This window comes from Solea senegalensis, linkage group LG3 (assembly GCF_019176455.1).
Source record: "Solea senegalensis isolate Sse05_10M linkage group LG3, IFAPA_SoseM_1, whole genome shotgun sequence".
Taxonomy (NCBI): Eukaryota; Metazoa; Chordata; class Actinopteri; order Pleuronectiformes; family Soleidae; genus Solea; species Solea senegalensis.
The window spans coordinates 30,353,313-30,378,736 of record NC_058023.1 but is presented as its reverse complement, the minus strand read 5'-3'; the positions used below and the strand labels follow the sequence as shown (position 1 = coordinate 30,378,736).

At 43.3% G+C, this 25,424-nt stretch overlaps 1 protein-coding gene across 2 annotated transcripts in view; it reads right to left on the bottom strand.

Annotated features, from left to right (window-relative positions):
- Window positions 1-1,356: 1,356 nt before the first annotated feature.
- LOC122766534 (semaphorin-3aa-like) overlaps window positions 1,357-25,424 on the bottom strand; it is a 36,158-nt gene continuing 12,090 nt past the window's right edge. The window contains exons 2-17 of one of the 2 annotated variants that reach the window (XM_044021471.1): window positions 22,359-22,519; window positions 20,394-20,456; window positions 15,245-15,364; window positions 14,371-14,461; window positions 14,153-14,272; window positions 11,779-11,921; window positions 11,550-11,664; window positions 11,084-11,153; window positions 8,458-8,602; window positions 8,163-8,382; window positions 7,482-7,573; window positions 7,322-7,363; window positions 6,906-7,063; window positions 5,003-5,070; window positions 4,745-4,893; window positions 1,357-2,959 (exon numbers count right to left, since the gene is read on the bottom strand). In XM_044021471.1, coding sequence (XP_043877406.1) covers window positions 2,204-2,959; window positions 4,745-4,893; window positions 5,003-5,070; window positions 6,906-7,063; window positions 7,322-7,363; window positions 7,482-7,573; window positions 8,163-8,382; window positions 8,458-8,602; window positions 11,084-11,153; window positions 11,550-11,664; window positions 11,779-11,921; window positions 14,153-14,272; window positions 14,371-14,461; window positions 15,245-15,364; window positions 20,394-20,456; window positions 22,359-22,519 — 2,513 coding nt within the window. In that variant the 3' untranslated portion in view covers window positions 1,357-2,203. The remainder of the gene's footprint in view (window positions 2,960-4,744; window positions 4,894-5,002; window positions 5,071-6,905; window positions 7,064-7,321; window positions 7,364-7,481; window positions 7,574-8,162; window positions 8,383-8,457; window positions 8,603-11,083; window positions 11,154-11,549; window positions 11,665-11,778; window positions 11,922-14,152; window positions 14,273-14,370; window positions 14,462-15,244; window positions 15,365-20,393; window positions 20,457-22,358; window positions 22,520-25,424) is intronic. The other variant, XM_044021472.1, reaches the window with a different exon arrangement.

Here is a 25,424-nt window from a genome sequence, read left to right as displayed (position 1 = left end):
CCTGACATCTGATGCACCAAGCGATTAATCCACTACCCCATCGATCATGTTTGATTCATGCGAAAAGTCGGAAGAGGATAAAACAAGAATCTCACTTACCTCAAATTTGATGTAGAAACATCCACTTCTTTGAAATATCTGGGGGGGGGTTTATACATTCATTTTGACATGAGCCTCTTTCTGAGAGAAATTAGTGGGAAAAACCAAAGATAATGAGCTTTCCTTTTTGTAACGGAGATGTTTATTTAGACAACTGAATGCATGCCAGAAAGAACTGTGTGTTACAGCAGTGGTAACGTTCAGCTCAGTTGAATTATTGACACACCAGACCTTTTTTTTGTGTGTTGGTACAAGAAAAAACTGAAAAACTGCCGTGGATTTTATTGCATCGACACTTCACTCTTGTCACGTGTTTAAAGGGGGACAAGGAAGACAGGCGGAGGTGGTGGTGGTGGTGGTGGGGTGGGGGGTTTAACTGTCGTTGAATCGGAGATTGAGGAGCTTTGGCCACGGTATCGTGAAATTTGCTGATATCACTGTGTGGTGGGTTTTTTTTTGGCAAAAAAAAAAAGTTGCTGTCGAGGAAAAACTTGACCTCTCACACGAAAACGAGACGATTTTTTTTTTGTTTGTTTTTTTTAAAAGATGCACTTACTGTAAGGTAGCATTCACATGCAGTAATAACGTGTCTCCTCCTCATTTTTCTCCACTATTTCTTACAGAGATTTCACAGCTAAGTTTTCTCAGTTTTTCGGGGGAATTATCTTACACATAATGATGGCTGCTCGATGAGTGAAAACACACGTCGTTGGTTGGGTTTTGGGGGAGAAAGCGAGGACGTAAATACAACAACAAAAAAAAAAAGAGAGACAAAAATTGTGCTTATTACTTAATTCACTTTAAAAAAAATCCCCAAAAAGGGACTCCTCGTTACTATTTCAGTCACTTGGTCCATCAAAGATTCCGTGTAAGTCGCCGTTGCCGTAGATTCTCCGATGTATCGATGAGCCCGAAAATGACCATAATATCAAAAATAAATGCAACCCTTTCACAAAACAATGAGCAATAAATAATAAAAGTGGTGTTTCTTGTACTGTATATGTACTGTATATACACAGAGAGTTTAAATTTTGTTGTATATATGTACACAAAGAAAACAAGTGGCCGTCTATTTCCAGACCCTTTTTTTTTTTTATGCCGGAAAATTCGCGCCCAGACTCGAAATAAATCCCTAGAAAAAGCAACGACATAATCACTCACACAGAATCCAGCAGAGGGGGATAATGCACAATGAGACTTCTGTGTTGCTTTGTCATTTCTGCCAAAAAAAAAAAAGAAATAGAACCACTGGTTTGGAAAGGAAAGAAAAAAAAAAAAAAAAAAAAAAAGCCCCTTGAACTCCATAAAATAACTAGCTTATTAAAACATTGATTGACAACAACATGCACAATGCTTTCCCAGCCTCGGATGGAAGAGGGTTGTGACGAAGCACTTTTCTCCACGCTTGCAGTGTTTGTTTGTTTTTTTTTGCATGTTTATATTCTAATGATTCCTGTTGGCCACACAGACTTCGACGGAAAGGTTCCTTTTTGTCTTCGCCCCAAAAAATAAAATGAGTTCTGTTTATCTATTTCCGTTGAAACGCTAACTTGCAAGTTCACATGCTCAGGTCACCGACGGCGAGTTTTCCGCCGTCGCCTCCGCCGCCTCCGTGAACGTCCCCGTGTGCATCTATAAATGTCCCCACAACTGTCCTCTCAGCGTATTTAGGTCCATCTGCTCACCGACAAACACCTCAGTCAACGTTTTTTTCTTCTTTTTTTTTTTTGTCCCAGTCCTATTTTAGTCGCTTATGTACAGGAGGTTGAAGTGTCTGCCAGACGGTATCCCAGGCAACCAACCGACCACATGCTCACACATTTACAGTACGCCTTCCAGTTCCTCCGTCCTCTCGTTCGTCTCTGTCCACGTCCAAGGTTATGTGCTGTTATTTTGAATGAGAGCTCTGCTGCCGTTTACAAAGTGGGACTGTGTCTTGCCGCGGTTGTTATGGAGAGGTCACTGAATCATACGTCAGAGAAACACAGTCGACAGAATGTGCTTGTGTGGGTACAGTATGTGTGGATGCATGGGTTTGTGCTCGTGTTGTTGGTCGATCTCAGTTTGCATGTCGTGTGCTTCTTCTTTCCCCGGCGCGCCTGGTTCAAACACTGCGCGGAGGTCTCTGGAGCTCGTGGGTTCTCCTGTTGCGTCCCTTCTTGTTTTCCTGCATCCGCCGCCACTTGGCCGCGTGCTGGCTGCTCGCCCGCGATCCCCCCGCCGCTTGAGAGCCAGCCTGGCTTCCCTGGCCCTTCTGGCTGTTCTGCGACTTCTGGTTGTTCCTGGCTGTCCCCAGATTTGTCTGACCTTTCTGGGAATTCTGGCCCCGTGCCGGCCCCTCCACAGTTGGAGAGCCGGCCTGAAGCCATTGCCTGCTCTGTGGTGGCCCGGCCTGCTGCTTCTGCGCATTAGGACCAAACGCTTTAGGCCCCAACGGAGAGTTGGAGCCACCTTTGTTGTCAGATTTCCCCTGATCACTGGCGGCGGGCGTCTTCGCCTTCTTCTGTTTGCGCTCCTTCTTCCAAACTCGATCACAGAACTCTTCGACGCTGTTGAGGTCGGGGTGATCCAGGAGAGAGAGGAAATCTCTGTACCACAGCCTGTGCTTGGCCGTCTGACCTACGCCGCCGCCGCCACCGCCGCCACCGCCGCCACCGCCGCCACCGCCACCCACGCCGGGGAGTCCAGGAAGGATGTCGCCCAGTCTCTGTGCAGGGATGACCTGAAGGTTGAGGCGCTGCAGGGGCTGAATGAAGCCGTGTTCCACCGCCTGACAGTGGTAGATGCCGGTGTCGGACTGTGTCAGGCTGCGAATGAGCAAACCCTGGTCTGTGCGAAGCATTCGCTCGTCGAGCTTGATCTGAAAACAAAGAAAAAAAGGATTAAAAAAAAAAATATATATATATATATATATGTATATATATATGTATATATATACATATATACTGTCTTTTTTTAACTTGATTTTTTTGTTCAACTGAAAAGTTGGACACAAGAAGACACAGGAGAAGGAATATACTGAAGAGCCACCAGGGGGCACACTGATGGATTAATAAAATCTATAACTCAATCACTCTTTTCAGCTCTTCTTCAGTAACTCATCATGTTGATTTTTGTAAATTATGTTTTTCCCATTTAGTGTTCCCCAGTGTGTGTGTGTGTGTGTGTGTGTGTTTCTCCAAACAAGCAGATTTGGGGATTAGGTGAATTGGTCACTCTAAATTGGGTGTGAGAGTGGTGTCCCCTGGTGATCTGTCCACAATGGACCCCCATGTCAGCTGAGATTGACACCGCGTCCCTCATGTGGAGGACAAAGCGGTAGAAGACGGACGGATAGATGGATGGATGGATGTTCCCACTGAGAGGAAAATAGATGATGAAGCCTGTGAACGCCTGGTTCCTGTCATTTTGTTCCTCAAACCCGGCATTGGTCAAATTGCAAATCTAATTGTTGACATTACAAGTGGTTGCCATTTGGTGTGGAATAAATAAAAGACGCTGAATTCACGCCGATAAACACGGTGTGGAAGAAGAAGAAGAAGACTGAAAACTGCCAAATGTCGACGTAAACAATGAACAATGATAATAAAAAAGTGTTTTTCAGGTCTCCAGGATACACACAAAGAGTTATGAAGGAAAACATTGAATGTAAACATAACTCTACATTTTTATTTTACACCAAACTCCACAGGACATTTTCTGGTTTCCACAGACCACAAATTTGGACGGTAGAAACTCGGGTTTAGCCAAAGGTTCAGCACAAACTGTAGCGCTGTTCGTCATCGCGTGAACAAATGAAAAACTGACGCCGCGGCGTTTATTTGAATGGGACCACTGTGTTTGAGAAAAGGGAGGGGCGAACCTGGTTCACTCTGAACGCCTGGTGAGACAGATGTTAGCCATAGTTGAAAATCTTCTCTGGCGTCAGAGAGTCAACAACAGTCTAAAGGTCATGACACGAGCACAGCAGGGCAGGTGAAATGATGTTTTGTCTACAGGAAACTAAAATAGAGGTGTGAAATAGATGCTACACTTTCAAATGAGGGGTGAATTTGCAAAAATGCAATCTGTATATTTGAATGTGACCCGCTAGATATTCAGCAGCAGTACGCAACAGTACAACACGGTAAAATGAGCTTCAGATGCAGCAGTGTGTGCGCTTTCAAACTAGCTTACTCCAACCACGAAGCTGAGCTTTGAGATGCATTCAAGAAACCTGTTAAGAATTGTCAACAATTAAATCATTCTATAAAACAATTTGCGGTCGTGTACCTTTTTAATCTAATTACAAACGGTCGCATTAAATGACAGACTTTGTGTCTATATTCATGCCTATCCCTGGTTCAAATTAAATGTACTATGAGTAACACACACACAAATGACCTGGGGGCCACTGAGCGTCTGGTTTGGTCAAGTAGACGAAAAGAAAACATCAAAATAATAATATTTATGATGATATTTCACACAATTCCAAAATAAAAGGGTTTGTTTTGATATGGAAAATGAACTCATTATAACTTTATATTGCCTATCCGTAAATTAACCCTAACCCTAAAACCAGGTCTTAACCCTTTAAGTTGTGGGGCCCAATGATAGTTTTTAGACGTAAAGATATAAGTACACACACACGCACACACACACACACCTCATGCTTGCGATCGTCGTTGAGCTTCTGCAGCTGCCAGTAGATGAGCGCTCTCTGAGACTTGGGGCTGCACTCGAGGAACATGCTGCTGTTCTCCACGCCGAACACACTCCTGTCCTCCACGCTGCCCCCGGCGCCGTCCACGTCGTCTGCTCGGGCGGACACACAGACAGAGAGAGAGAGAGAGAGAGACGGTGTGAGGACACAGAGACACAAAAAACTAAGAGAGACGGGCAGAGAGTCGGTAAGTTTAGTCACCGTGATGCTGCAGGTCCGAGCACTGAGAGAGAGGGTCTCCGTTTCTGATGTCCTGCCGCCTCGTGCGCCTGGACAGAGACGTGGACATTAAATGAAACGCAAAGACACTTGGACCGCTTGACACATATTTGAATAAAAACAGACTAAATGGATTTAATATCTAACATAAAGCCCCTTTATTTTCCCTCATCCTTTACATTTTAATCGCCTTGTGAATTATTTGATGATTTATGGATTGTGAATGACATACGAACGCACGTTAATGTTTTGTTTTGTATTAAATTGTACACTGTGTATGAATGTGCTTGTGTTCTATGTTGTCTGAGTTCTATGTTATAGATTTGTAAATTCAAATACTTCTTAGTCCCTCTAGACAGCAGCATACACAATCAGGCACTAGGAGCCTATAAGGGCCAGAAGTTGAAATAAAGCATAATAACACTACAATGATATATATATATATATATATATATATATATATGTAAAAACTGAAAAAAAATTGGGCAACACCAATTTACCAAATATACACTTATCTGTGTACTGCTTCATTTCAACCACTAGGGGCCAATGTTGCCCAATGTTGCGTCTCCATGTGCAGCTTCTCCCATTTAAGGACCAGAGAAATGTGTATTTATTCAACCTTTACTCTACTGTTTGAATCACATGTGCGGAATGTAAGACGCGTAAAAAAAAAAAACAACCTGTCGTACTCTAAAGCCCCACTGCCGTCCGATGAGACGTTATTATAAAACACAAACACTTCAGTTTCGCCCCTTGGAATTCCTCGCTCTTTGTCCACTGCTTTATTTTTCACAGTTTTTCACAGCCTGGCTTCCACACTCACGCCGCCTGACTGCCAATGTGTGTCGTCCCTGTTTCTGGTTGCCATGGAGTGCAAATGTGACGATGGATGGTGTAAAAAAAAAAACGCGCAGGGACAGGTGCGGGTGAGCCAAAGGTGAGGGGAAGAAAAGGGGGAGCTTTAAAGGCAGAGATAAAGTCGTGGAACCATGGAAGTGAAATGTCCCATCTGTGAGAATCCCTCTCCATCATTATCTCTCTGTGCCACACACTCATCTCTTTTTTCCCTCCTCCGAGCTGACATTCCTGTCTTTTTGGCCGTCTGAACACGTGCGGGGCCGAGTGTCTGGTTCCCATTCTGGGAGAGGGAAAATTATTTTGCAGTGTAGTGCGGTGCGGCGCGGAGAGGAGCCGGCCCCCGGCCTTAACCATGGGGTGTGCCACCTCGACTGTAACCCACTGGCCTCGGTCTGCGAGTGTGAGAAGTTCTAGAGAGTGTGTAAGTGTAAATGTGTGTGTGTGTGTGTGTGTGAGGGCTGCCGTGCTCGGGCCTAATCCTGCTGCATAGAGTCAGAGGGTAATTTGAGGGTGTGTATGTTCATACCTCCGTGCTGCAGGGTGAAGCGGTCAGACAGCTCCTGTTGGCTATAATTTAGTGTGTGTGTATGTGCTTCGACGTGGGTCTCGTTATGTTTGCGCGTTCATCTTTAACGGGATCACAACTCACAGGAAGTGTTGCTGGACTGCGCCTCTTGGAAAAGTGACTTTTAATGAGCGTATGTTGCACCTGTGAAATATTACTACCCCTCCAGATGACTTCCATATTGACGTGTTTGATGCACTTGCTCACAGGCCAGTGGAGGTCTGAGGTAACAGCACCAGGCTGTGTGTGTGTGTGTGTGTGTGTGTGTGTGTCGAACACGGCATTCGGCAAACTCCTTCGGGCCAATTTCAACAGCACACTGCAGGTGCTCTGATAACTGCCAGGTGTAGCCGTGTGTGAAGGCGTCAGCCGAAAAGAGGCAAACGCGCTCAGCTAGCCCAATATAAACTCATAAATTACACTGTGTGTGTGTGTGTGTGTGTGTGTGTGAGCTCCTACCTCTTGGCGGTCGGAAAGTATCTCGAACACTCGGTGCCGTCCCAGGCACAGTACGGGTCTCTGGCCAAACAGCACTCGGCGCACGCTTTCCCATAGACCTCGCAGCGGTGCAAAGACATCTGCGAGACGCCCAGGGACGAGCCAAGGTACAGCTGTTGCTGCAGGAGCCAAAGAAACAGCGAGGACTTTAGTAGTTGAAACACTTTGTGTGTGGCTCAGTTGGCAGAGTTCTTGTGAAAAGACGGCCGATTGTAGGTTGGGTTCTCAGCAGGCACATCACATATACTTTGTTTTCGGATGTCAGCGTTTGGTGAAAGGCCCAGAAGTTCTCGCTCGGCCCTTTGTTAGCTTGTCAACAGCTTGTTTTGTGTTTTTTTTTGCATAAATGACAGTGTGCTGCTGGAACAGGTCGTTACCTGCTTGGTGGACAGCTCCATGGCAGTAATGGGAGTTGGCTCCTGTACAAAGACAAAAGCAGCCGGGCTTCACACCACATCCGCGGACACAAATGACTGTTTTTATAAGCCGATCAGAAAAGGCGTCGTTGACACTGTCAAAGACTGTCAAAGCCGTTACCCTGAAGACGGTCATCTCCTCCAGCACCACCTCCTCCAGGTCGTGCCAGCTCTCTCTGGGGATCGTCACCACTTTCAGCACGGTTCCCATATCTGAAAGAAAACAGAGATTACAGTATATATTATCAGTTTTCTAAAGTAGAATTTATTTATGTTTCTCTTGGAAGTAAAGGAAGCTGAAAAGGAAGTGGAATTTTGAAGTCAATTATCATCCATTTATTTCTACTTTATTTCTACCGCTCGACCAGGAGCAAACATCTACTTTTACATAGGAGCTGAAACAGTTACTCGATGATTATTAATCAATCACTAAATGAATCGTAATGAAGTATTTTGATAATCGATTCATGGGTTTGAAGCTTTTTTTCATGATTAAAACAAGATTTTCAGCTTATTAAATGTGAATATTTACTTATTTACAAAGAAATCATTGAAAACTGAATCATTTTGGTTCGTGGACAAAACGAGACATTGATCAGACAGTGATCAACCTTTTTTTAACGTTTTCTGACCAAACAATTACTCGATTATTCGTGAAAATAATCGAGTGTTGCAGCCCCAGAACAGAGTCAAAACTACTACTGTACTACTCTTGTATCGGTTAAAATGAAAATAACCAACTTTACTTGATGAGTTTACAGACTTTTTAATGTATAATGTATTAATGTATTAATCTGCGTACCTGTGCCGATAAACATGACATCGTACTGTCCGTCCTCCGCCTCCACTCTGTCCACCACCAGCTGGGAGAACTGGTAGTCCACGTCCGTCCTCACCATGATGGGACGCCCCCCGATCGGGTGCACCGGGTTGTACATGGCCGGGTGACCCCGGGCGAAGGTGATGACGTCATCGGGGAGGTCCTTCGTGGAGTCGAATCCTCCAAACGTCTTACTGGGACACTGGGGACAAATAAAATCAGCATTAATATCACAAAGAAAGCTATATTTTAAGGGGGAGACGAAGAGGAAACTCACAGTTCCTGGACGAGGGTAGGGCACTCGGCCCTGGAAAGGCACCCACTGGTAGTTGGGTCCGTCTCTGTGCGCGTAAGGACCCAGGAAAACCCTCCTGACGTCCGCCATGTTGTACATACACACTGCCGAGCCTTTAAATATGTTACTGTGGAGGCAAGGACAGAGAGAGAGAGATAAACGGGGGAGAGGTGAGGGGGTAAAACTGATAAAAAAAAAAACAAACATTAAGTTGAAGAGAGGGAGGGAACGGGAGGGCGGTGGAAGCGGAGGACGATGACAGAGGCAAACAAAAGGGGATTTATAGACGATCGGTCACAAGACAGGGATTAGGAGCTCGTGAAATACCGAAGAAAGACAACAAAATGACCCTTCAGCGCACAAAGACGGAGGAGAGCAAGGTTGTCATTACCTAAGTACGGGAATGACAGATTGGAACTCCTCCGTGATTGCTTCCAGCATCTTGAGAGCAGACAGGAATTTGGGCACGCCACCAATAAAACAGAAGACCTGCCTCAGAACACATTTGAAATCCACTCCAATGTTTTGCGAGCGTTTGCCCGTAGCCAGATGGGCGGATTCCTGCTTTCCGCTCGCCAGACGAGGTCCAGCGCAGGCAAGGTCAATCAATCACACTCGGGCCGGGGGGGGAAATGACGGGGGTTTCAATTTATGCTTCGTCCTGGTTTCGTCCAAAATCTGACAATCTGAGCCGTGACTCATAGATTCCGCGCGATCCAATCCAAGGTGTACGGCATATTCCACAAATGTGATTGAAGTATTCATGAGATTAGGGTAATGGGCGCTTATAGGTTTTACTGTACGTGGAGATCACACTTAGAGAGATGAAATAATCTCATTTTAAAGATGCGGTACGTAACTTCTAGTGATGTCTTTGTGAACAGAAGCAATGTCACATTATCTGTACGCTGGTTTCCTTCATGGGCGCAGGGGTGGGTGGAGTCAAGAGGTTCGACCCAGTTTTTTTAAAGGTTTTTTTTACTCTTTGGCATTTGACCCAATATAAGATGTTAGTTTTTTATCTTTTTTTTCTTATAGTTCTATTGTATGACTCGTTTATTTGTGTCGTTTCACTAAAGTGTGAACGAGTGAAAGCAAACCCGGACCGGCTGAATGTCGCAAAAGGACCTGAGTCATCCTGCAACCTGTTTGCAGCCGACTCACTTTATCTGTCTGACTAAAAAAAAAACGAAACGCCGCTCTGGTGAGACACACAATGGCTTGAATGTGACAGACAGTTGTTTCAAGTGTCACTTTTTAACAAATGGCAGATTTTCAGTTTTGCCTTTGCAGGAAAGGAACGCTTCAGTGAGATTCGCGACGTCCTTTGTCTGCAATGGCGAGTTGTATCAGACTAATTAAAGATGTGGCTGGCACGCACACACGCACACACACGCACACACACGCCCCACAGTACCCAGCAAAGCATGGAAGATGAATGGATTAGCATTTGAAAAATGTTAATTACAGAGAAATTCAATTAACTCCGGGGGGCAAAAACAGACACTCCTGCGTCTGTGCTTCGGAAGGAGGGTGAACATGTGTCTGTGCAGATACAGAGAGCGGCGCGCACATTTCGATGAAAACAACATCAAGCAAACACACAAACACGCACACAAGTCGAGAAACAATCAAACAGTGATCTGTCAGTGGCAGCTTCTTTGTGCCTCATTAAGCAGTGATATGAAAAGCCGGTCCCTTTTGCATCTCTGTTCTATTCATCTCTGAAAACCGGCCACTTAGAAAACCAATTAAACCACTCTAATTCCTCAGTGCCCTATAATTGAATTTTAAAGCATGCATATGTGTGTGTGTGGTGTGCGTAGGTGAACCCTCTTCATTTCTGAAAGCTGAGAAAAGGCCATTCGGGCCCAGGCGATGCACGCTGACTGACAGTATGTGTTTGCTGGTGCTGCCTTTCTTTTCAGCCCGTTGTCATTATTAGCCGTGATTGATTGTGGCCCGGCTCCTTTGTTCAGAGCGGTTTGGAGACTCTGCTGGACCCCCTTTTTCTTTTTTTTTTCCTTTGCCCCAAATGCAAATTCATCATCCTCATAAGTGCCACCATCTGTGCCATTTCATTTCACTTATCTGCCTTGGCCCGTGCCTTCACCCTCTCCACATGCTCCAATAGAGCCACACCCGGACTCTGAAAAACCCTATTCAATGTTAGAGCGGCAGCCAGAGGAGGTGGGATTTGTATGGGTGAGAGACGTGCGTTGCCACTGAGTGAATATCGTGTTTCTCTCGCTCCCTGTCGCTCCATAATCTGATTTCCCCCTCTGCCAAGGTTTCAATGAAAAAGCAGGACAGGTAGCAAAGAAATGGGAATGGGCTCCAATCGGAGTGGAGTGGTCGGGGAAAACAAGCATGAGACACCTGTAAGTGGATTATGGGAAAGGGAGGTGGTGGGGGGGTGAGGCACTGTCTGGGTCCTGCACGTCCATATTTTTCCTCGTCATTCCAGATGTTTTTAAATAGATGACTTTTGTGTGCACGTGTGTTTTTCAAACGCAAAGAAAAGAACTCGCTCTCCTTCCCGTCGCCGAGCAACACATCAACAACACAAACACTGACACGACTCGGACACGTCGGGACGGAATCGTACCTGGACGTGGTGAACACGGCGTAGATGACGGGGTTCTTCGGGTCCTTGGAACTCATGAGAAACACGTCCTCTGGAATGAGAACGAGATGAAAAATAAGAGCGAGTGACGCCAAGGTTGTTTAAAGTCTTATTATAGTTTTGTCTTTTCAACATAATAAATGTGTATATTTTCACACAAAGGTGACAACAGGATTTGTTATTCCTCTTTCTATTAGTCCAGTAATCCCGTTAATCCTCACGCTGCTTTAAATTAAGATATTAAGTTTAAGAAAACAACCTCAGCTCCGAGAGCAACACAACGTCACTGTCTTATTTATTTTAACGGTTTTAAAAAGCTGCACTCGTAGCACCCTCTGCTGGATCACATGGTAATTACTTCAAACAGGCTGACGCACTTTTAGGCTTTGAATTTTGAACTCAAACAAGTTTGAATGAAAACACACACACGCAAAGAATACACACTTACGCAGTTCGTCAAAGTGTGTATCAATGCCATTGACGCCAGGGACTGAACACATTAACCGGGCCTTGAGGAAAGTGGTCCACTTGTTGACCAGACTCCTGTGGCCTCCCATATCATTCTGGAACGACATCAACACGTCAATCAGTACTTTTTGTTTTCCTCCCTTCTTCTTTTAAACGATGGCAAGGATACACTGCGGTGAGGATTTTGTGTGTTTTCTGTGTGTTGTTACCTTACACAGTTGTCCTATCCTGGCGATGGTCGCCTTCCCGGTGTGCTCTCCGTCGATGGCGTTCTCTTTGAAGAACAGGAAGATCTTGTCGTCCTCGGGGTTGTCGCTCTCCGGGATCAAGTGAACGCTGACAAACCTGGGGTCTAAAAGAAGAAAGCGGGGGAAATGAAGGGGAAATATGTAACTTAGTCATAATGGGACTTAAATAATGGGACCTTCTGCAACCTTCTGCCCACAATGGCCTGTAGATGGATAGATGGATTTTTGTTCACTGTTACTGAAGAAGTAAGTTATAATTTGAACAGGAATGAGTCAAATATCCAACAACTCTTTCCCTGCGTTCGAGAGGCTGCCTTCTACGGTGTCCGGGCTGCAGGATCCAGAAGAGGAGAGCGACCTTTGTTCCCCAGACTGTTCCCCTCCTTTTGAACTCTCTGAACTCCCTGAACTCTCTCAACGCTGACCTTTAACACACAAACCTCAGTGCAATAATGCATATATACTATATATACTTTTCCTCAGTGTCCTTGAATTGTCCTACGGGGATAAATAAAGTTTTAGATGAATAAAGTTTTAGAAGTGCAGCCTGTCGGTACTGCACTTTCCTCTGTCACCTGACTGTAATTAGCCCCAGGAAACATGGGCTGCAGTTCACTTTACGGCCACATGTGTCGCTAGAAACAACTGTTTCTTGGTACTTCCATTAAGCCTCTTAAGTGCCGTGCATAAAAAAGAGACACGATCGTACAAGTGTTCACACGCAGACTCACTCGCTCGCTCGCTCTGCACAAATTTAATAAAAGCCTCTCACCCCTATTTTACACCTCGGAAGGCAATCTCCCATGATGCTCTCCAGTCACGGCTCGATAAAAACAGCCATTTACTTTACACCCCGGCATTGTAATGTCCGACTTTAGCCCAGATTGAGCACGCCGAGACAAAAGAAATCCCATATAAACCCTCCCGTCTCTGGACCACATCCTCGCAAACACACATGGCTCTGATTGTCACGTGAACACATTCATCTCAACGTTAAACGCGGCGAGGGGAAACCAAAGCTAAGCGGGGGCGGACCGAGCTGAGATCTATCTTGATTCGAAAGGGGGCACGAGGGCTTGGTGGTGGTTGGGGGGGGGGTAGTGGCCACAGCCACTGAGGCGTCGTCACGCGTAAAACGAGCCTGCGCCTGAAAGCTCGGGGGTTAGCCGGAGAGAAACAAGCCGTGCCATGTTACGCCTCCATGGCCGCTCGGGATATAAGAGGAGCTGTGAAAACGGAGATTGTGGCCAAAGTGGGACGCAGATTTATAAGCTCTGTGCGGGTGCGAGGGACCTCTGGCATGAATCATGTGCACCTCACACATGCTCCAGACCTTTATTGTGAGCCTGCGCCACGTAAATGCACACATTAATAAATCCAGCCGTGTAGGCGCTCACACACAAAAACCACATCGAGGTTACATTTAACTCCTGACACAAGGAGGTTTAATCCAACCTCACAGTGAGTGGGAATTAAAGACGTGTAAATAAATTGAATTTTACCCTAAATCGTTCTCCTTAATGTGCTACTATATGCATTCATTATTTTAGTTACCGTGTAACCTTGTTGATAAAGGCGCGACAGAATATCCCCATTCCAGTAATCCGTGCAATTACAATCCGCCTTTTGTGGAGCGGGATTTGGATTTTGAAGAAAGGAGACAATCCCCGGGAGCATTTGTTTGAACAAGGTGAAAGATCGATGGGGATTAAAGTGGCAACAATGACTTCTCCCTTTTCAACTCGCGCTTTATTATTAATATGTCACGGTAATCAGCCCCCGCAGAGATTTTTCAGTGCTGCCGGGTGAGGTGGTGGTCGAGGGGGGAACTTGCGAGGAATTTGACTCCTCTACAGGAAAACAGCTGAGAGTGGATTAGTTGCGTGGGAACGAAGGGGGGGGGGAAGCGATGGCACAGCTTGAGGGAAAGGTTCAAACTCAACCTTTTATGTCTCCTTTCGGTGCCGACTGATACCCAGACGGACCGCACAGACAACAACCCTCACTGCCGCGCTAATCTGACCCGCGCGGACACTTCCTGTGACTCTGTGAATGGGCTCCGATATCTGATGACTGCGCATGAGGCTTATGAGGGGAATCCGACGCTTTAAAATCCGCTGGAAAAAGTTCCGCCGCATCTCTCTTCGCAACTGTCCAATTACAGGGACTTAATTCCACTTTGTGCTGAATATTGTGTGGAGGCAACAGGTGTCTACTTTGATCATTTTTGGGTTAGATTCACCTGCAGAATTACAGAGAGTTTAATACAGATAATAAACACAAAAAAGTTCTACTTGAAGTGCAAAATTGAATATCTATTTTTTTTTATTTTTACCATTCAGCCATCTTGAATCATGCTGCTCTGTCCTGATTGGATGATGATCTCCCAGCGTACGGAAAATTGCAAAGTCCCTTCCCATGAAATCAGCAGATGTGCCAGAGTACAGTTCTCCATCTGCCAGTGAGACAAGTTGAGTTAGGAACAAATTATGCAGCTCTGACGTGCACATGCACATTTTCTGGAACTAATCGAGGCCCCGGGATCAAACTCACCGATCAGGAGCGAGGCTGAGAGCATTCTGGGGTCATAGGGGCTTTTCCCGCGGCCGTTCTCGAAATGTGGAGCCAGTCGGAAGATGTTGTCCTGCCGGGGAATGGGTCAGAGTTCAACATGAGGGCAGTGAGAGCCAAATTAAGACTGGCTAAAGGTGCACTTAAAGCCTGTGTTTCAAATTACAGCATAGTCTGACTATAGCGCACTACTACGGGTGACGGGAAGCGCCGCAACTTCAGCAATATTAGCCACAAGCATTTTTATTTTATGCTGCAGCAGAGAAACCAAGAGGAAAGAAACTTTAAAAAGAGTTTTTTAAATAAAGTAAACAAAAGAGAAATCCAACTTTTAGGCAACACGCAGGGTCTCCTATACTAAAAATCTGCATGGTGCAAACAGTCAATCCCTTCCCCATTGACAGGCTGCAGGAGCCATGCTGTTGCATTGATTCTCTTGTAAAACCCTCTATCACAGAGACTGATTAAACTTTCATGTTGGCGAGCGGCTGTTTAATTTCCCCGTGTACTGACCTATGCTTTTTTTTTTGTTCTCCCCACTTCTTCGCACAAAGGAAAACATTGATGAGGAGATAATCAATGAGTGGCCGGCGAACGCCGCTGCAGCCTGACAGAAACCCAGTGCCGTTGACGTGGCACACTTTTTTCCTTTTAAAAGGAAACAATATTGGATTTTTATCTCTCATTAGTTCAGCACAGCGCGGGTGTCACGATTCATGACTCCTTAATGAAAACTCAATTGAAGTCTAAATGACTTTATGCATATATATAACTGATTAAACCCCCCCCCACACACACACACACACACACACACAACATTCGTTTAACTAACACTCAACGGAGCGAATGCTTTTACCTCTGCTCTTTTGCCCATTTCCAGATAAGAACAGATGGGGTGGAAGGCTCCCGTGCCGCAGATGTACAGGTGAGTCTGGTTGTACGGCTGCAGGACTCGGACGAAGTTAGAACACTCCTTCTGAAACAGTGGGTATATATATTAAACACTTGAAAACATTGCAGTGCAGAAACAACATACAGTCGTAATATGTTTGTGACAAAATGGAAGAACTTGATTGTGAAATAATCCTGAATTTGCGATTGCAATATTATTTTTACATTGTTAATTACAATTTACATTTTCATTTGAATAACACGTTTAAAATGATCACTGTGTGATTTTTGTGCAGATCCGTGAGAAACAAAGACATTTTCTTCAGTCAGTGGGACAGAGGGGTCTCAAACTTGTTACAATTAGTGATTCCAGCATGTTTTTGTTGAATAATAAGACTCATTTTCCATCGTCGTTCCATGTGGAAAGAAAGAAAGAAAGACTTTTCCTCACAAAGATCATTATTTCATTTTCAAAATGTGATAATAATAAAAAGAAGACAAGCAAAGAACAAACAAGAAGGAAAGAAAAACAGAGTCCTTTATAATAAATATAAAATTTCTATAATAAATTGTCATGTTTTATTCAGAATATCCAACAGTCTAAGACCATATTAAATTACAATATTTAATATAAAATGGATAATTTGACACACATTTTTGGCTTTAAGAAATATTGCGCCTCCTGTAATTTAGGCTGAAAATGTTTGTTAATAAAAACTATATTATTCTAAGTTTATTTTTACCATACTGTAAGTCTTCCACACATTTCTCTTGTTCTCATTGATTTACCATAGACATAAAATGGCATTATTTCCCTTGAACAAAATGAGTGCTTCACAATTACCCTTTTGTTAGTGAACAGTAAAGTGTTGCAATAAAGATAATTTTCTACAGTAAAAGTAACAGCTGGAAAAGAGATTTGAAAATTGTCCGCGCGCACGCTTTCAAAGCGCTGAGGATTTATATGATAATGTACACATGTTAGCAGTAGCTTACGCACTTGCCAAATTCCCTCCTTTTATAGACGGTTTTACCCTTTATTAAAACAAACTAGACACTTACAATAAAGAAAAGCTCTGATGTGATTTGACTGAAAATGGGGAGAATAGTTGGGGAATAGAGAAACGCTTTGTTGGAACTTTAAAGCAGGGACTTTCCAGTGCGTTTGGTGGAAAAAAGGCACTGAGGGAAATCCCACCTGTAACTCAAATCAAGCGAATCTACCTCCAATCTTTAATGATCCATATGTTTCAATTTAGCGAGGGTATTTGGGTTGGCTCTCCAGGAGACGCTGATAATCCCAGTGGTGTGAGACTGTTTATTAGAGTGCTAATCAAGGAGATTGGTCGGTGTAGGAGGCTTATTAGCAGCCTTGAGGACCTGATTTGGGCACATGTGTTTAAGAGATTAGTCTGGGGTTTTGCCTAATTACAAAATACATGCTGGATACCCAACGAACAAATAAGAACACCAAGTTGTTTGGGGATTTGGAAATGTCGTCACATCACAACGCAGACGGCCAAATGACCCCGCTCGTCTCCTCCCTTGAACACATGTATGTCCTCAGGCTTCTTAGCGTCTCCGTCGTTTCAGTTTGATGTCTCTCAGATGAGACATAAATGGATATGAGGTTGCAGGTTGGAGTTAAGACATTTCCCAGTGCAAAACAACATTAACTCTGCATCATACACCCCCCCAAAAAAACCGGGTGTTAATCCATGTTATTTAAAATAATACTGTGTCGACTGTTTTTCCTCCACATTTGTATGATTGAAGGTGACAACTTGGGAAATACACTTGAACTTGTTGAGAGAATGTGAAAATAGACACCACATACTTGAGCTCACACACACTATAAGCTCATTATAGAGCTATAAAGCCAAGTTAGCTGGCTAGCCTCACCCTGCAATTAGCATGTTTGATTTGTTAGGGCCAAATGAGCTAAAACAGAGTGCTGAAAACGGTTCCGTCTTTGCTTCCATTATTATTCAGTTTAAAATAACACACTAGATAAGATATTCACGTGTTAGGTGTGGAAATGCTGGCGGCAAATTTTGTTGCCTTGTCGAAAGAGCTAGCTTAGCTGTTTCACCCATTAGCCTACGTGCTACACTAACCTGACTGCAGCTGAATTTACTGTACAGACACAACAGTTTACACTTGTCCTGAACAGTGTATTCTTAACATTTTTATACATTATGTGATTACCTTTTTGTTTGTTTCGGTTTTCACTGTAGCTTCCCTGCTAGAAAAACTAGCATAGGCGAGCACAGACCAGCATGGAAACTATATTGGTTTATGCTGGTTTTTCCAGCAGGTTATATTTATCACAGTTTATTGTAAAATGCTTATTGGCTTATGCTTATTTTTACTGTTTGGATTGTTTGTCTCAATTGTTGTGTGTGTCTGTTTAAGTTGATTTTTGTTTTAATTGGACTGAAATGTATCTTATTGTGTTTAAAAAAACAAAACAAAACAAAATAAAACACATTGTAATTGCTGTTTAATTTGTGATACAACTTTTTAGGTCAATATTCAGTTCAATACTTACTTATCTTAAAGCGCATTACAAACATCAAAATACTAATGCTCTGTTTTTAAATTGCCATTTTAAAAATGATTATCCTAGCAACCACCTTTTGGAAACTGATGATCCCAAAGAAAGAGAGATGACATTAGTTACCTTGTACTACACGTGTTTGCATTTATCTGGGTTGAATGAAGGTATTTAACACCATTAATCTGTACATGTTATCCTAATCCCAACACAGTTCAGCCACACTGTTGCTGCTGATTTGACAAAGATGGAATAAACCTCCATGATGTCTTGTGGCTAACCTCAGCCACGTCTCTGTGTCTAGATGACTGTGTTAACTTAATGACTTTACCCTCTGTTTTTCCTACTGTCGAACAGTGAAAGCACATGTGCCCTCGCATCATTCTCACGCCCCAGATTATATGCATTTCACATTGTCAGCTCTGTTTAGGATTTTACATGGCTGTCTTCAAGTCAGGCTCATTAGATACGTGGGAGGCAGGTCGCACCTAAACACTCACGGCAGCCCCGTCTGTCTCTGCACTCTGAGGAAAAATGCCTGATTTCCTGATCGCAAACCATTTTATTATACGAAAACCACAACAGCGGCAGAGGATAAATGAGCCATTATTGGATAAAATTAATGACTGGCATTGGACTGGCTATTGATGGTGACTTTCCATGAGAGAAATGGGCTCACAGATATGTATGCGGTTTGTGTAAATTTGGAGTTGAGTGAATTTTGAGATTGGGCTGAAGTCTCTATAATTGAATATGGAAAATTCAGCGGGTATGTAGCACAACTTTGGGACTATTAATTTCCCTCTCACATCCATAATAGCTGGGCAGACAAATCGGAAATGACATCATGACACATTTCAGTATCTCAAACCTTTGTTCACTAAATCAAATGCAACAAGCAGGGCCAAGTTACAGACCCATCCTGCCAAAGAGGATGATACACCCATCAGGCATTTTGGAGAGGGGGTGGGGGGGCAGCTGTTACATTTGTTCTGCGGCTATAAAGTGTGGTTTGGAGAAATGCATCACTTTGGAAGCTCTGAATGCTTTGGTAGTGTCCCAATCAAGGCTTCCCGTGCTGCTCTCACTGCTCCATTTTCAAGGGTAAACAATTCTGTAGCACGCAAATATCTCATCGCTGTATTTTACGTGTGTGTTTTTCTTTTTCTGCTGCCAGAGCACAACCTTTCCACACTGTGCGTGCGAGCGAGCGAAGGCTGCAGTGTTCCTCAAGCGGCTGTGACTTCATGTTTGAGTGTGAACGCAAAAAAAAAAAAAAAAAGCTAGAGATCTACAGACACCGGTGGAACCTCTGTGATTTAAAAGGCACTATGTAATTCTGGATAATCCTTAAACCCTGCAGCCGCTGCACTCGAGACTCATCCAGCCATGAAATTAAGATCAGATACCACACAGAGGAGGGCCTATTCCGACACAAACAGAGCTGGTGCCATACAGTGTGTGTTCAGCAAACCTGTGCACAACTGCACATGTGAGCTAACACACCGCGCCAGATAACGGGCACAAACAATGCGCTTCCGCGTGAACATACAAACGTGTGCACGCTCTCACGTTCACGGAAGTGCTTGATTGTTCTTGAGCCACTGACACACAGGGAAAGTGTGACCGAACATCTGTCGTACAGTGTGTTCAGATGTTGGTGTCAGTGGTTAATGGCTGGTCCACAGAGGGTACAGTGAGCTGGAGGTGAAGTGGGGCACCATTATTTTTAGCTGAGTGAATTTCCTTCAGTGCTCTTTTAATTCTGCCGACGCTGGAACCACACAGTTACTGCTGTGATTAATAATCTTGGTAATGTTTATTTGTTTTTGTTTATTTATTTATTTACGTATTTAATTCATTCATTGGCAAAAGAAAAGAACCATTGAGAATAACTCAAAATTCAAAAGCAGAAAGGAGAATTCATGTTATTAAATCTGCTCCTTTGTCGCAATAAATACTTTACACAGAGCAATTATAATTAATAGGTCAAGTATTACATGTTTGTAACCAATTGGTATTGAATTAACTAACACAGTTCATTATATTTCCTTATCATACTTTTTTTAATTATATTTTTACATGTAACACTGGATTTCGATTCTTTATAGATTGTTCCGCAAACTGACTCTCTGACTACCGAAATACAAATCCAACAGGGACTGAAAGATTGTGTATGTGACCTTTTGCATTTAAATCAGTGACTGCAATCCCGATTTAAAACACTTGTCCCTCCTTGCCACTTTCAATCGTCCACATTTCAACACTTTGCCGCTACTGTAAACTCTTGTCATCTTTCGGTTGAGACGTTTTTGAGATGGGTAGTGAGGCTTTTTAGGTTTGGCAACGTTCCGCTGACAACCCCAGTGCCAAAGCTGTATTATCGGGTGGGTGACAGTTGGATTTAAACCCCTAATCAAAACATAAACATGTTTCCTTACTCTCTGATCACATATCATTGTCATTTCATCACTTAGTATTATACAATCCTTACATATAAAGGGATGCGAGTGACTCTAATTTACAAATCATGACACTGGTATGAATATGGACTTACCCCATAGTCTTTTCCTGCCCACTTGCATTCATCCCTCTTGGAGGGGGTGGCAGGCCATGCAATCTGTGCACAATGAGACAGAGACAAAGTCACACTATGCTGGAGGAGGTGCAGAGGAGTTTTTTTTTCTTACATGTTGTTTCTTGAAACAGGGAGGCAGTGAGTCAAAGCGGTGAATCAGAGGGAGAGAAGGATTTGTGTCCTTCCCGGAGAATGACTTTTGATTTGTCAGGTTTCATATCGACAGAATTCTAAACGACTCACTCCCTTTGTTGCATTGAGTGTAAGTATGATACATGAATAACTAAATAAATAAAGGCAGACAGCATCAAAGAGAAGAAAAGGAATTCGAATGACTTGAAACCAAAGTTGGGGGTGAGACAGAACAGGCAGGAACTCTACCCTTTATGTTACACATGCTCGGTGAAAAAAAGACATTTTACATTTCCTAAATATGGCTTCTGGTTCAAATTATAGGATTTAAAATGTTAAAGTCCTTTGTATAGTTACAATCCCGGGCATATGGTTGTACTTTTCACTTCAAATATGAAGAGAAAACAAGCTTTTGATATATTCTTATAGAAAAAGATGGGACTTGGGACATGTATTTCAGTACTTTGTACTTTTCCTCATGGTGAATCCATATATGACCCCCGGAGGCCTTATCTTACACACACACACACACACACACAGTGACAAGTGGCGCCAAACATGACGGAAGGGTTACTGAGATGTCCATGTTGTTTTAATAGGAAATACGTTCTCACACGATATGAGTGTCAGGGATCACTTTGGTCTTTACAGTTTGACTCATATTTCACTTTTTTTACAGTATTTCATCAGTATTTTAAGGCTGTGTCACAAAATCAGATGATGAAAAAAGAAAATCGCTTTTCTTGCATATATTACGAGTTTTGCGATACTTTTTAAGTTTCCCTTCAAGTAAATATTCACTTTTTAAAGATTTAAAAACAAGATGGAGCACCATCATACATAAAGATAGTTACTACGCCTGTTACTTGGGATTATGGTCATCATTAATTAATTGATTATTTGAATAGTTACATTTTAATTGTTGCTACCCTAACAATGAAAAATAGAACAATTAAAAGTTACAAATTCTGATTTTTAACTTAATTAGATTTGAAAACAATGATTTGTTCAAAAGAGGGATGGCATTTTTATCGGTTTATACTCCGAGTTCAGCTCTTTTGAACTCATCCTGGGCCAGAAACGAGCCAAAGTGAATGTGGCCGCACTGTAAAGAGCAAACACACAGAACAAGTCCTCGTGTCACGTGAATTATAACCCACGAATGGAGCATATTATTATGGCTGTGCATGTACGAGCATTAATCCATAAGGGAATGATTATATACTAAAAAAACCTGGGTGTGAGTGAGCTCGCTCTATTTGCCCGTGGCCGAACAGGTGTTGAGAGCTTGAGAGGCAACGAAAATGTATGCAGAAGCATGTTTATGCATTATTATGTCCCTATAATACACTCACACATACACACACACCGTCAATGTTTAACTCCTCTCTAGATCGGCTGAGTTTTCCTTTCTCGGGAATCTGAGTAATTACATTGGTTTTGCTTAATCACTTCTTTTTGGTCTTTTATCTCGTAATGTTGCAAAGTAAAAATCTGTAAAAGAAGAAAGAAGGAGACACACACACACACACGCGCACACACACACACTATGAATTTTTCAGCACTGCTCGGCTCTTTGCAGCCTGCAGGCAAGCCTGTGTCAGTCTTGTGTGTCAATGATAGCCGCTCGAATCTGATAAAAACACTGTTAACCTAGTCCAGGTGGAGTAATGGAATTACGGACAGCCCTGTCTGGACCGAGACAGGCGGGCGGGGAGGGGGTGAAGGGGGAGGTGGAGAAAGGGGTAATGGACTCCAGAGGGAGAGGAGAGGCGAGGAGAGGAGAAATGAAAAAAAGTACACGAGTCAAACCTGTTTGTGGTCTCTGTTGATGTTGACGAGGTCAAAGGAGAAGATGTGGTCCTCGGCTCCCACCAGTAGTCTCCCCCGCTCCTCGTCCAGGAGGAAAGTGTCATAGCCTGAGCTGTTGGCCAAGCCGTTGAAGGTGACGAGGTTACTGGACTCTAACATCTCTGAAAGAGGAGGAGGGAGAGTTGATGTTAATAAAAGTAGTGAACATGACCTTTTACATGAAATATGTATATATTTAAAGGTCCAGTGTGTGCGAATGAGTGACAGCTGTATTCAAACATCAATATCTGCCAATAAATCCCCCTTAAACGTTACACACTGGACCTTAAAGTCATTTATTTATTTATTTTAATTGCTTTTCGACGTTCCTTTTCCTCCCACACGTGAGTCAAATATAGCGTGAGACATTTAAAGTGAAGCATGTCCCGATCGGGGACACAATTGAAACTGTTCAGTCGTGTGATTGGCTGAATAATTCATGCGGAGTCAGGGAGGCGTGAGCAGACGCTGTGTGTAAATATGCTATGATGTAAAGGTGAGAGTTTGCACCGGGTTCCGTTCGAGTGCACGCGCCGCACCGTGCACTCAGACTTTAAAGTTAAACCAGATCGCCGACATGTCAGTTAACGTTTAATCACCGAAGAGGAGTTCATCAACTTTGTAATAAACACTGGTGTTGTATTAACAAAAAAAATAAACAACAACACTCCCACCCAGAGTACAGGTTAACCCGGGATTATACAGCCAGTAAATCCCACAGGATGTGTAATCCTGGTGCTTTCAGTGTCAGTGAAGAAGACCTCTGAAAATCTACACTTGTTTTTGAATAAGTCAAAATCTAAAGTGCTGTTGCCCTAAAGAAACTGAAGTTTGAGGAATATTTGAGGAAGAATACTTTTAGTTGCAGTTAAATAATGCTGTGTTACAGATTAATTTGCATTATCGTAGTTACGTGGCGGTTTATGCTATCGGAAGAATTCCAACAGTTTCTGAAAGCTGAGACGCCGCACGTAGACACGCAGTACGGTAAAAGAAAGCCGGAGAATCAGTGTCTTTGTCACCAGAGAGGAGAGTGTGGGAAGAAGGCTGGTCTATAGTATCCATTTATGGGCCTGTTTTTGCACATTGAGAGACAAATTTGCAGTGTTTTTGTAAACAAACCTTTTTTTTCTTCATTTAAAATGGTTAAAACAGTATTTTAACAGGCAGTGAATTGTAAATAACTGCCCGGTATTGGAAGTTATTCTGAAAAAATTGGACAAAAGCACTTACATTACCATTCTCTGGTCCTTTCCAACATGTACTTAAAAAAAAAAAAAGGCAATTACAGCCTTAATTGCATCGTTTTAAAGCGCAGATGAATTATTCAGCCCCACCAGGAAGTCCTTTGAGATCAAAATCTCTTATTTTGAGGCTCATCTGACCAAAATAGCTTGCCATAACAAAATTATACGACAACAAATCAATCACGGACAACCCGAGCCGAATATAAATCCATTTGACAAAGCAGTATGACAATCAGCAGTGCAGCGGGCCGCTCCAAAATAAAATAATTCTGAAAAGTGATTTCCTGTTTAATGAAATGAATAATTAAACACGTGTATCTTTGCCTGGTTCACTGGACACGGAACATGTGCTCCATATTTCAGCGCAGGTGAAGTCCTCCCATACATCAGTCGCAGTCTATCACACGACATCATCCGTCATCGTCAGTGTCAACGCGGTGCGGACACATGCAGGCACACAATATATAGAAACCAGGATGTGTACACACACACACACACACACACAGAGTCCTGTGGATTGTGATCTCCCTGCTCTCTCTCTGCAAAGCTGTGACTGACGAGCTGCTATAGGAGCCATCTGCGCCCACTCGCGCTGTGTAAAACCTTGGACATCTGTGTCTACATGAAAGAAGGAAACCACCGGGGAGGAAGTGGCGCAGCGACCGTCTCTGCAAGTCGAGAACGAGCGAGAGAGAGAGAGAGAGAGAGAGAGAGGCGGATCACGGCGTTGCTGTCACTTCATAAAGGTGGTCGCAGCTCATCTGCGTCACTCGCAATCCGGGTCTGAGGCTACGTTTCGGGGGGCTAAAGAAATCGTGTGGGTGGGAGTGGGCATGAATGGAGGTCTGTGAATGTGTGTTTTGTGTCAGAATTTGGACTGTGACACAGATGGGTTGAGTGTGTGTGTGTGTGTGTGTGTGTGTGTGTGTGGGATTCAGTGTGTGTATCCTTGATTCAACACGGGCCATTTCCTGCGAAACCACTATCCACATCCACCGAGAGGAATCTGCACAGCGCTCATGTTTCGACAGACATGATGAGGTGTATCCAGATAAATGCTGTGATTATGTGGTGGCCAATAGCAAAATGGGGTTTCAAGTCAGCAAAGATTGTTGCTTTTTCTTTTTCAACTGCAGAATGAAGTAATGGAAAAAGGTATGGGGTGTGGCAGAGAGCCAACGTAGACAAAAAAAAACCTCAATAAAAAAGAAATATTAACTGTTTGAGGCAAAGGATTTATGGACACAATGTGTCAGAGCATTGGGAAAGAGGTAGAGAGAATCATTATAAATATACTAAAAAAAATAAATGCATCGTGATATATATATATATACGTCTTCTAAATGCATTGTTCTGCAAATAAGTAATAGTAATAAATGCTGTTTGTATGGATATAAACATTTAGAGTGATGTAGTTAATACGTAAATGTGTCTGAGACACATTATTTTTTGATATCTATCTTTTAAAAGTTTCTTTTCAAATCGTATTATTTTTGTATTATCCGTTAATATATTGTGGGGAAAAGGGGGTATCCAGGCAGGTTTCTGAGTTTAAACCAGTCAGTAGCAAGTGGACAAACTGGAGGGAAAGAATATCCTGTATCTTCTGCCTCTTTCCACTTGGAACCGTTTCTCAAAGCTCGCCATTTGGGCCCCGACATGTGACGACCCATATCAACTGAAAGTGACACTCTGGAGCTGAACCCATGGAGACGGTCCAAACTGGCACCGCACGCGGATCCTCATGAAAGGTTTTCCCATGATGGGCTAAAGTAAAAAC